Below are 13,111 nucleotides of genomic sequence, written 5' to 3'. Positions count from 1 at the left end.
ACAGCGCCGCTTCTGGCCGTTTTCTGTATATGTGGTACTGGGGAATCGAACCTAGGGCCTCATGTATCCGAGGCAGGCACTCTTGCCACTAGGCTATATCCCCAGCCCCTGGAAAGGGGTTTTATTTACAAAGGAGCTTTATATACAACCCAAACCCAGAACCAGAACAACCTCTACCTTTAAATACTAGCCTGTGACTACCTTGTCCTGGGCTAATTACCCAAAACCCAGAACCCAGACCAGCCCTGACCCCCAAACCTCCTCTCCTTAACCTCCAACAGCCTCAACCTCCAAACCTCCAGAGGAGCAAGCTTTTTTCTATTCCTCCTTCTGGCAGGCCTGTCCTCTTCTCAGGCCCCAGGCCTCAGGCCTCTATGCAGACCTCAGGCCTCTGTGCAGGCCTCTTCTCAGGCCCCAGGCCTCAGGCCTCTCCATAGGCCTTGCCTCTCCTCAGGCCTCAGGCTCCTCTGCAGGCCTCTCCTCAGGCCTTGCCTCTCAGGCCTCTCGGCAGACTTCAGGCCTCTCCACAGTCCTCAGGCTTCCAGGTTCTCCACAGCACAGCTCTAGCCCACTCGTTCCACTTTCTCCTCTCCTCGCTCTCTTCCTCCCTTTTCCTCTGCATACAGTGTGACCCTCTGATGCCCTCCCCTTTCCAGCAGCCGGGCCCACTTGGAAGTGCCACCATGGCAGTGACACCATCAGGGGTGGGGCTTCCTAAGCTGCCCTTCCCCTACGCCTGATGCCCTGGCCCCTACAACAACCCAGACCACTATCCATCCACCTATGACCACTCCTTGATGCCACAGCCCCTCCTGCCACGCCCTTTCCTGCTACATGTGGCAGTGACACTAGCACAGGGGGGGAGTTCCTGCTCTTCTGGTTATTACAGAGGCTGGAGTTTGAGGTTCATAGTTCAAAGCCAACCTGGGCAGGAAAGTCTCTGAGATGCTTATCTCCAACAAACCAGCAAAAAGCTTTAAGTGGAGATGTGGCTCAAGTGTTAAGAGTGCCTGTCTTGAGTGAAAAAGCTAAGGGGCAGAACCCAGGCCCTGAGTTCAAGTATAAAACCAAAAAACTAAAATACCTAAAAAATAACGAAGTCTGTCATCTTAAGAGCTGGTCCAGCTATGGCATCTTCCCATGTCAGCTCCCAGTGGCTTTCTTAAGAGCTGGCCATGGCATCGTCCCATGCCAGCCCCCAGTGAGTTTCTTCCTACAAGGATGGAAGCCATGGTCTCTGTGGCTGTCATGGCAACCTGTCTCCAAGCCCTTTCATGCTTTCCTCAGCTCTGACCCTCAGTCCTCTTACTTGTCCCAGAGCATCTGAACACATTCTCATTTCAGAACTTCGTGCTTGTTTTTCTTCTATCTGATGTATTTACACACCAGATATTCACATCCATTTCTCCCTCATATTAATCAAGTACTGTAATTGCCTGATTGCCTTCTAGGTTATCTTCTGATTGTTGATAAGATAAAACCTTTTTTCTCTAGAACCTTCTATCTTGTCTTTGTTAAATAATGAGAGCTAGCCTTATAAACATATTTGAACTAATGTCTTTAATCCGTGGGTGGATTGCATTTCTTGTTTGCATTTTCAAGAAGGTGTAATAGAATCTGCCACAATTGTGAGACAGATAGAGCTAATGTCTGATTGGGACTGATGACAGAAACTTCAGCACTTGTTATATTAAATGTGGTTGTTTTCATGTAAAAGTAGTCCTTATTCCAGGTTTTGTGTGTGTGTGTGTGTGTGTGTGTGTGTGTGTGTGTGTGTGTGCATGTGTGCTGGCAAGTGCACATAATGTGTATGTAGGTACTGAGGCTTGAACTCGGGGTCTAGGTGCTGTCCCTCAGATTTTTCACTCAAGGCTGACCTGCTACTACATGACTCATAGCTCCACTTCCAGTGTTTTCTAGTTCATTGGAGGTAAGAGTCTCAGGGACTGTCCTGCCTGGGCTGGTGTTGAACCATGATCTTCAGATATCTCAGCCTCCTGGGTAGGTAGGAGCCACAGGTGCTCAGCAAGATGTAGTATTTAACAATGATACTGTGTGATATCATGTCATTTGTTAGTATTATTTAAAAAAACAGAAATACTTGATATGGAACATAATAGTTTAAAATTATAAATCTAATATGGGTTTAATAATGATATTCAGTAAGATTTTCAGTTATTATTGGGTACATCAGCTGTCTACCCATGATCCCAAGGAACTAGATTGCAGGCCTGAGTGATTGTACCTAGCAAGTTTAGAATTTTTAATGAATCTCTTGGAGGTAGGATTAGTTCTTTGGTTTGTATCAAGATCAGTAAAAAGACAAAATTTTATGCTTTAAAAAGTTACTTTATTATAATGATAAAATGTGTTGAATTGTTTCTACTAAAATGTTGAATTTTTTCTGAGTCTGTTTCTACTAAAATATTGAATATTTTTTTCTGAGTCAATTTTACCTCAGAATGCATATAAATGTACTTATAACCATTAAAAATAAGTAGTCCCATGTGTTGCTGGGTGTCCCTGGCTCATACCTCTAATCCTAGAGGCCAAGATCTGAGGATCAAGGTTCAAAGCCAACTTGGACAGATAAATCTGTGAGACTCTATTCTTCAATTAACCATCAAAAAGCCAGAAGTGGAAAGTTAGCTCAAGTACTAGAGTGACAACCTTGAGTGGAAAAGCCAAATAAGAATGTAAGGACAAAAGAAAAAAAAAAGAATGTAAGGACCCTGAATTTAAGCTCTGGTATCAACACAAAAAGAATAAAAGAAGTATCATGTTTGATTATTAAAAATATGTGTCCTAGCTGGGCGCTGGTAGCTCACACCTATAAATCCTAGCTACTTAGGAGGCTGAGATCTGAAGACTGTGGGTCAAAGCCAGCCTGGGCAGAAAAGTCCCTGTGAGACCCTTATCTCCAATTAACCTCTCAAAAACCAGAAGTGGAGCTATGGCTTGATTAGTAGAGCACTAGACTTATTCAAAAAACATCAGGGACAGTACCCAGGCCCCAAGTTCATGCCCCATGACCAACAAAAACAAACAACGTCCCTCCCCCTCAAAAAAAACCCAAAAAAAACCCTAACTTGTCTTGGAGCATTTTGATGCGTAAGTTAAATTTGATGTGATTTATAGGAATTAAGTAAATACAGAGGAAGCCTGAGCCATCACCAGGGAACACTAGCAAGGAAATAGGAGTGTATAGTATCATTAGCACTTTATAATACATGTTATAAAGTGTTGACATGTAATATAAGTTACCATTTCCTCACCAATATTTTTTACTACAGTGGTTAAAAAATTGAAAGGCAATACATTTTATTACTTTATTTTCCCTTGTTTTGATTACTTTGGTATTAAGTTGCTAAAAATTAGTCCAATGACTACAAAAATAGGTATAACCAATGTATGAAAAAGCAAGTTATGATTCTATCTTATAAAAAAATCTAATGATTCACTCCTGAACAGTTGATTGCACCCAATTACCATGGCATATTAAAACTGAACTATTAATAAAAACTATTAAATATCTTCTAATCTAAGTTGTCTATTAATTACGGAAACTAAATTTTCAGGTATGCATTTATGAAACAGGAAAGTTGTTTAAAAAATGAGTATCTGAAAATTATCTACCCTGGAACTTTGTGTGTGGGGGGGGGGGAGGGTGAGGGAGGGAAGGAGAGGGAAAAGGAGAGGGGAGCTGGGTAGAGATCTGGGTCTTGACCTCAGGGCCTGGGTGCTGCTCCTGAGGTTTTTGCTGAAGGCTAGCACTCTACCACTTGAGCTACAACTCCATTTCTGGCTTTTTGTTGGAAATTAACTGGAGATACCATTCCCATGAATTTTCCTATCTAGGCTGGCTTTGAACTTCAACCTCAGATCTTAGCCTCCTGGGTAGCTGGGATTACAGATAAGAGCCACAGGTGCCTGGTTATTAATACTTGTTTTTTAATCTTGAGGAGGAAGAAGATGCTGGAGACATTTATTATTACATATTTAAGCTCTAAGCTTCTGCTCTATGTGTTTTCATATGTTGTAGGCATCTGTTGTCTTTAATCTTTACAATGCAGATGTTATTACGGCCACTTTGTGGATCTCTGTCCTGAGGCACGGGGTTAGGACTATGTGGCTTATTCTGGATTTGAACTCATACAGCATTTGTCTGGATACTTCTCATTCTTATGGCATATACTGCAACATGTTTCAAAATAAATAAAAGCACTGGACACCAGTGTCTCATGCCTATCATCCTAGTTACTCAGGAGGCCGAGTTCTGAGCATCACAGTTTGAAGCCAGCCTGGGCAGGAAAGTCTGAGAGACTCATCTCTAATTAACCACCAAAAATGCCACAAGTGGAGCAGTGGCTCAAGCTATAGAGCACTAGCCTTGAGCACAAAAAACTTAGGGAACAGTGCCTAGGCCCTGAGTTCAATCTCCGGTATGGGCACTAAGTAAATAAATAAGCTTAAAGTGCCAGACAAACTTAAAGGATATTCACATAGTAAGTCAGTGCATATTGGACTTATTTTGTCTGTTATTAAACCTTAGAAATTCTATATTTCAACTAGGAAAACAATGCAAATATGATGAAGTTTTTATTGTCAAAATGTTTGGAGCCAGGCACTGTGGCTCACACCTGTAATCTTAGCTATACAGAGGCTAAGATCTGAGAATTGTGGTTCGAAGTCACCCTGGGAAGGAAAGTCTGTGAGATTCTTATCTCCAATTAACGCCCCCCCCCCAAAAAAAAAAACCCAAAATGGAAGTAGAGTTGTGGCTCAAAGTGATAGAGCTCTAGCCTTGAGTTCAAGCCCTATGTCTGACACACAAAAAAATGCTTCTTTGGGAACTCACTCACACAATTGTATCCTCTTGTGCATTTTAGGACTTCCTGGGACAAGTGTTTTGTACCTTGGGGGAGATTGTTGGGTCACAGGGAAGCCGCTTGGAAAAGCCAATTGTGTAAGTATTGATTTTTTTTAATTTAGACAATGATAGGTCAAGTCTTCAGTTTCTGTTTTGGTAGTTTGGAATTTGTGAAGATGTGGTTTGTAAACTGATTATGGGTTTGAAATCTTGTTTGAGATTTTTTTCTTTTCAATAATTCATTTTGACCTATTTGTGAAGGATAATCAACTGTTTTAGGACCTGCTAAAAATGTTCACAATTTGGACTGATCAAATTATACAAGGAAAGATGTTATTTTTTTTCTGATTATGTTAATTAGTAGATTCAATACTTGTGTTTGTGTGTGCCTGTGCATGCACACGTGCTAGTATTGGTGTAGAAGTTAGCCCCTGGGTGCTGCCCTTTAGGTTTTTGTTTTGTTTTGTTTTGTTTTTCCTCAAAGCTACTGGCACTTTACCACTTCTGGCCTTTTCTGAGTAGTTCAGAGATAAGATCCTCACAGATTTTCCTGGCAGGCTGGCTTGGAACTAAGATCTTCAGATCTCAACCTTCTGAGTAGCTAGGATTAGAGGCATGAGCCACCAGAGCCTAGTTCTAGAAAGTCATCTTTCTAATTCTATTTTCAGATTTCTATTTTCTGCTAGATTACAAATATTTTTTCCCAGAAGAAAATCCTGTTTATATTATCTTTGAAGCTGTGTTGTGGGGTAAGTAGGACATAGGGTAGGATTTTGCTTCTTGTGAAGCTATATCAAAGTTCCCACTAAAGAAGACTTACAAACACTAATTCATACTAAAAATGAGAAGAATAGGTAAATGCTGAGACAATTTTCTTGTTCTGAATCAGGGTAGCTTTGCATGATTAGAAAGTGTAGGATGTTTTTGAACTTTTTCTTAGTTCTTCCTGATGATGGAGTAAGATAATTACCCAACTCTTGGAAATGCATTTATATGTTGCAAATATATGTGGTGTTTCATCTACAGGGCAGCTTGAGTTTAATGAAGGTGGTGTAAGATTTTGTAAGAATGCTTATAGGTGTGCACTGATGGCTCAGACCTATAATCCTACCTACCAAGGAGGCTAAGATCAGCGGATCCAGATTCATAGCCAGCCCAGGCAGGAAAATCTATGAGACTCTTATCTCCAATTAATCAGCCAACAGTGGGAATTGAGGCATGGTTCAAGTAGCAGAGCACCAGCCCTGAGTGGAAAAGCAGTGGGCTGATCATCTTCCTGATTTTTTATGGAAGATCACACACATTTCCTCCCCTCATCCTCCTTCAATGAAGAAAACTGACTCATCTTAAAATTGAAAAAGACTTCTTGTGTCCCAAATGCTATTTATCTTCCATACTGTTATTCAAGAACTTTAGCTCTTATTTACTAATCTGTTTCCCATTAGAGATTTATTTTCCAATTAACTTCCCATGTATATTCTAAATTGCTCAAAATATTCCTGTGTTCTTTCTTTAAATGGCCTTCTTGAAATTATTTTCTGCTAATTTATTCAGAATAATTTCTTCCTGCTTCCTAATTGCAACTCTTTGTAATCACATTGCTGTAGAGACAATCTTTCTAAATCCTTGAAATAAAATTTGGAGATTTAAAGGAGACAAACTAGAATTCAATATTATTTATTTATTTTTTATTATTAATAATTTAATTATTTTTGGTGCTTGTCCAGGGGTTTGAGCTCAGGGCCTGGGCCTGAGTTCTTTTCTTTTTCTTTCTTTTTTTTTTTTTTTATTCTCAGGACTAAGTCTCTACCACATGAGCCACTGCTCTACTTCTGGCCTTTTGGTGCTACATTGGAGAGTTAAAGTCTCACAGACTGTCTTGCTTAGGCTCTTCGAACCATGATCCACAAATCTCAGCCTCCTTAGTAGCTAGGATTATAGGCTCCCAGCTCTTGACTCCAAATTATTTTGTTATGCCCAAGTCGCGAGAAGACCACCAAGAAGACCACCGAGAGCCAGATGTTCCGAAATGCAAAAGCATTATTCAGGGGGGCCGCGGCTCGGGCCTTGTCCCTTACACGGAGCTGGATTTTTACAGGACTTATAAAGGCAAAAACTACAAAATTTACAGCAACCAGGTGTTTGAGCAGAATTAGGGTACGGACAGAAGGCTGATTGGCTCAGGGCTAGGGGCATTCTAGGGCGGGCAAAGATTATCAAGGGAGTTTCCCAGCTGGCTGGGTTCTCACAAGCTGTCCTGCCAAATGGAGTGATTGGCAGTCTGGGTCTGTTTGCAATGTCCTTTCATCCTACATTAGCATAGTCACTTCCCAAGGCCAGACACAGCACAGAGTGGAGCCCGACCTCAAGATAGCTTTGTTCAAGGAATTTACAAGCGTAGAGGGGAGTGAGTCTGACTTTAGGGTTGCTAAGGAATTTGCAGCCAACAGTTTTAGCACAAATAAGTCAGTTCCTGGATTTTATGCACACTCTGGGTCATTCATATTTTAATATAAACAACCAAATGGCTGTTGCCTCAAGGTGGGGTCATTTTGGCTTTATAATTTATTATTAATCAAGCCTCTGGAGACTTAGCTAGGTTTGATATAAAGGTTCTTATTAAAGAATCAGAACTTGAATTGAAATTTAAGCCTTCCTACTTCTGTGCTTCAATTATTATTGTCTTTTTTAGGAGATTTTTCTGAATGTCTTTTAAAAATGAAAATTATTGTCTTTACATAGTTGGTAGTGATGTCAGTGAAATGATTTAAAAGTGAGTGTCAAGATATTTTCATTCAGTTTTTTAATTAGCAGTTCGAAGATATCTACCACTCCCACCAGTTCCTTTCTGTTGCAGTTATGTTTGGAGCAAACACATTTATCACATATTAATCCCATCCTCCACTTTGGGGATTAATTTTTCCCCTGAACCCTCCTAAAATTGAATGGTGCGCTACTTAATTTGTGCCTTTCAGTGACTCATCGTGCCTCCCTTTAGGTCCTCCCAGTATTGTATAGCATGGCTCCCACTAAACAGTGTGCTTTCTCATACTGTGAGATTGTATCCAGTTTTCTGTGTGTTGCTGACAGAGTCTTACTTCATGTACCTTTAAGGATTTCTGGAGTAGGTTGAGTGAAGACTTCTGAAATACAGTTTAAGAAAAGATTACCCTCCTCTTGTGGAGGGAAAACAATTCTTACATTCTTCAAGAACAGGCCTGTGTGTGCTGGGTGCTCCCAGCCAGGCATGAGTGGCTCCAGATTAGAGCACGAATCCAGAGATTGGTAATTACAGAGTAAATTCTTATTCTGGGGATGAGCAGGAACTTCAGGATGACTGAGCCTGCCACTGTTTTTGGCTAAAGGAAATGGAGGAGGGAGGAGGCCAACAAATTCCTAGGATAGCAAGGGCTGTGAGATTGGCCCATGGGGCTGTGGTGGGGATAAAGCCAGGTCCACATTCCATCAGTGAAGAACACAGGGGCTCAGAGACACCATGGGTATCAGACCCCCAGAGCTGCCACCTGGGCAGCTGAGCTCCAGAGGTGACATAGTGATGCACTCATGTGGTGGTAGAAGCTCAGCTGGAGAGATGTGGGAAGAGAATGTGAAGATAGGACAGAAGACCAGAGGAGAAATGGGGCTTTCAGGGGCTTGAGGCCTGAACCTTGTGCAAACTGTTGTTTCACAGGTCTAACTCAATGGGATCTCATCCTGAAATCTCTGTGAATGCAGAGCCAGATACAATGCAAGTGAGAAAGGCAGAGGAGGAGGAGGAGGACTAGGAGACTTCTTAGTTTTGTAGATGAGAAACATAGTACCAATCAAAAGAAATGGCATATCTTTATCTTTTTATTATTTTTTGCTAGTACTGAGGCTTGAACTCAGTGCCTTGGGTTTTTCACTCAAAGTGGGTGCTCTTCCACTTGAACCACAGCTCCACTTCTGGTTTTTTGGTGGTTAATTGGAGATATGAGTCTCATGGACTTTCCTGCCCGGGCTGGCTTCAAATTGGAGCCCTCAGGTCTTAGTCTCCTGAGTAGCCAGGATTACAGGTGTAAGCTAGGGCCATCAGGCTTAACTCATGTCCTTATTATGCAACACTTTTCTCATAAAATGTAGTCCACATAAAGATAAGTTTGGGTCCTCATGCTCTCATTACTTAATTATTAACTTCCCTTTGAAGTAGATTACCTTTTTCTTTTTAGCTCAAGACTGGCACACTACCACTTGAACCACACCTCCCCTCCAGCTTTTGACAGGTTAATTGGAGCAAAGAGTCTCTCAGATTTATCTGCCTTGGTGGACTTTTAAACTGAGATCATCAGATCTCAGCCTCCTGAGTAGCAAGGACTCACCAGTGCCTGGTTTTGATTGGATTTTTTTTTTTTTAAGAGTGACATTTTATTATTTATTTATTTATATTTTTGCCAGTCCTGGGCCTTGGACTCAGGGCCTGACCACTGTCCCTGGCTTCTTTTTTGCTCAAGGCTAGCACTCTGCCACTTGAGCCACAGCGCCACTTTTGGCCATTTTCTATATATGTGGTGCTGGGGAATCGAATCCAGGGCTTCATGTATACGAGGCAAGCACTCTTGCCACTAGGCCATATTCCCAGCCCTCGATTGGAGTTTTTATCTGCTCTAGTTTACTTTGTGGGTAGAATATTGGGCTGCAATACAAGATGCTTTTACTAACTCAGTATGGGACATGATACCTGTGTTGTCATAGTCAGCTTGCCCTCACTGGAGCCAATACCAGAGATAACTATACAGAGAAAATGTTTATTTGGGGCTCTGTTTTGGAGGCTCAAATGTGTAATGAATTGACACTGTTGCTCTAAGATAGCAAATTATGGGGGCTGGAAGGGCACATGGCAGAGTAGAACTCCCTCAGAGCTGAGGATGGGGGGAGGGGAGGGGAAGGAGTCAGGGCTCCATATTGCTTTCTGTGACCTAAGGGCTTTCCTCTAGTTTCAGCCTGTTAACATTTCCAGCATCTCCCCATATCATATCCATGGAGTTCAAGCCTAATAACTTGGGTGTTTTAGGTGGACACTTGCCATCTAAACTCTTGGTATATTTTTAAATATCTGTATAGCATTTTTCATAACTCTGTGGGCTATACCTTAACATAAGGACTTTGGCCTAGGAAAAACTAGGTAGCCAATCAGCAGACATGACCACACTGGCACTTCCGAGTGACATCACACCTGGATGTCACCATTGGTTGGGTTGGTCATTTCAGCAAAGTCATTTTCAGTTCCTTGGCTTGGCTTTTGTCCTTTGAAGTGCCTTGATGATTATACACATTTCAGAGAGTTATGAGAAATAATAGTACTTTTTATAATATGTTCGTCATGGACAACACTGGAGTTTTACAAAGTACTTAAATAGTGTCTAGTATTGTTTTTTTTTTTTTTTTTACAATAGCTACTGTCTTTTTAGGAATACACCTCTTAAATCAAGTCACCTAAAAATCTTTCCCCTTCGTCCCTTTCCTCCCATTCCTTTTCCCTTTTCCTCCTTCCCTCTCTACTTGTGCCATCTTTTCTCCTTCCCCTTACTCCTTCCCTCCATTCCTCCCTTCCTTCTTCTCTCCATCTCTGCTTCCATCACGCTTTCCCTTTCCCTTATCCTTCCACTCCCTTCCTTCCTCCTCCCCCCCTCTTTTCTTTCCTCCCTCCCTAGCTTCCTTCCTTCTTTCCTTCCTTCCTTTCTCCATTTTTTCCTTCCTTCCTGTTCTTTCCTTCTATCCTGTCTCTTTTGCTTTGTAAGCTAGGAATTTTGCAAACTTTTAAAAGAGGAATTATTAAATCAAATTTCACTATATTATTTATATAAATTAAGTGTAATACAAACGTAAATATTGACAAGGTTTTTTTCAGCTGGGCATAGGTGGCTGGCACCTGTAATCCTAGCTACTTAAAAGGCTGAGATCTGAGGCTCACAGTTCAAAGCTAGCTTGGAAAGGAAGTCTATAAGACTCTTAGTCTTCAATTAACTACCAAAAGTAATCTGGAACTAGAACTGTGGTTCAAGTGGTAGACCGCTAGCCTTGAAGAAAAAGGCTCATGGATAGGTACTGAGTTCAAGATGCAGGATTAGCAAAAAAAACAACAAATAAGATTGCTTATTTCTGTTCTTAGTATGAGGCTAAATAACTGAATTGGGAAAATGAGTTTGATTATGATCTTTCCTTAAATTGTGTTTTATAAGATGACTTTATTACTTTGTTGTAATCGCTGGAATTTCTAGAGTGTTTTCCTATAATTGCAAAAAATAGCCTCAAGTTCAATCCATTAATCATTGTTTATATTCTGCCATTTTCAAAGATCACACAGACATATGTACATATTAGAAATATTCCTATGATTCATCTCATGAAAAATTAAACCACTGATTGCAGTTCAGATAAATGTTGGATGCTTAATCAATCTAGAGAAAAAAATCATTTATTTATCTCCCTCTGAAAAATACATAATCCCTGAAAGTCAAGAGATGGAGAATTTTAATACATTTCCTTATCTATCTTACATAAGTTTATGAACTTTACATACAATGCAAGTTTATTCCTCCTCCTGCACTTTCTTCCTCCTTCTCCTCTTCTCCTTCTCCTTCCTCCTCCTCCCAGTACTGAGGTTTGAACTCAGGACCAAGCTCAATGAGCTTGCTTACTTGGCTGATGCTGATGACTTGAGCATACCTCCAGCCTGGCCTTTTGCTTCAGAGTCTCACAAACTTTTGTGGCATCAAACCATGATCCTCCAGCTCTCAGCTTCGTGAGGATTTAAAATGACAAGTGTGAGCCACTGGAACTCAGGTTAGGATCATTGTTTATGGTTTAACTTCATGCTATAGAAACATCTTCAGAGATGTAATTGCTGATTCTAAACAAGCTGGTTGTTTACAACTGCAAATTTCATGTTTCTCTCCGGGATCCTACAAATTTATACAAATGGAGAACTATTCTTGATGGGAAGGCTAATAAACAATGTGGCCAGTTATTAGAGATGTGGGTGAAGTGAAAATATTTCCTCAAACTAACTTTTAGCTATACCATCAGTCCCAGATTGATTAGTCTGTCATCACTTTGGAAAAGAAGGACAAGTTGGGGGCCAGTGGCTCACTCCTGTCACCCTTGCTGCTCAGGAGGCTGTGAGATAGAGGATTGCAATTTAATACCTGTTCAGGTCAAAAAGTGTGAGAAGCTCCATGTTCACATAGTCAACCAAAAGCAGGGTTGCAGCCATGGCTCAAGTGGTAGAGCACCAGCTGTGAGCAAACATGAGGCCTTGAGTTCAAATCCCAGTGGTACAAAAAAGAATGAAAAGGAAAGAAGAAAGGAGGATAAACAAAATCAGTTCATGTCAGTGCTTAGTATACTAAGCAAATCCTTTACTGACTGGATTTATATACTTCTTTCTCAATCTGGGTTTTGTGTATGTCTTAGAGATGGTTTTTAATTGGATAATTTTAAAATTAAAATAATTTAACAAATATTTATTAAGAACCAATTATGAACTAGAAACTGTTAGATGCTAAGTAAGAGTTGTGAAAATTTGGAGTAGTTTCTGCCTTCAATAAATATACCCCTTATTTATTAAATGAGTTATTGAAATAAGTATAATCACAAATTTAGATAAGCTCTTTGAAAATTAGAGTATTATGTTAGAACAGAATACATCAGCTACTTTTAGTATTTCAAATTTTTTCGCAAATGTGGTAGGGAAATTGCATTTTTTTCTCTATCTTGTGAGCCAGGCTTTCATGGGTATTTTTGAGATAGGGTCTCACATTTTGCAAATCTTACTTGTGGTTTGATCTGTTTATGGATCATGCTGTCGCTGGGATGGAACTCATGGAACTCTAGGTCTAGCATATTCTGTTGGAATTCAGTCTTGAGAACGGTTCTGCCCACACTGGCCTCAAATGGCAATCCTTTCAATGCCAACTCCATGAGGGGTGAGGATTGCAGGCTTGCGCCACTTCACCTGCCTCACCATTTTTCTGTTTGGATGATAGCTGTGCCTGTTTAACAAAAAGACCGTGGTTTGGACTAGAAAGAGGAAGACAAATGGGCAGATTGAAAATATGTTCTACAAGAATTTAAAGATTAGGAAAATGTTAAATGTGTTCATATTTCAAAAAATGAAAGGGTATATATAGATAAGAGCATGGTAAATATTTTAAGTAAAACATAATGTGAGGGGCTGGGGATATGGCCTAGTGGCAAGAGAGC

The 13,111-nt window shown here is 40.6% G+C and overlaps 1 protein-coding gene across 4 annotated transcripts in view; it reads left to right on the top strand.

Annotated features, from left to right (window-relative positions):
• Cpne8 (copine 8) overlaps nt 1–13,111 on the top strand; it is a 272,518-nt gene that overhangs the window by 79,174 nt on the left and 180,233 nt on the right. For all 4 annotated transcript variants that reach the window (XM_048366531.1, XM_048366539.1, XM_048366523.1 and 1 more), the window contains exon 6: nt 4,890–4,966. In XM_048366531.1, coding sequence (XP_048222488.1) covers nt 4,890–4,966 — 77 coding nt within the window. The remainder of the gene's footprint in view (nt 1–4,889; nt 4,967–13,111) is intronic.

The sequence above is a fragment of the Perognathus longimembris genome, chromosome 1 (assembly GCF_023159225.1).
Source record: "Perognathus longimembris pacificus isolate PPM17 chromosome 1, ASM2315922v1, whole genome shotgun sequence".
NCBI classification, from domain to species: Eukaryota; Metazoa; Chordata; class Mammalia; order Rodentia; family Heteromyidae; genus Perognathus; species Perognathus longimembris.
This window is presented reverse-complemented; position numbering and strand designations above follow the sequence as displayed.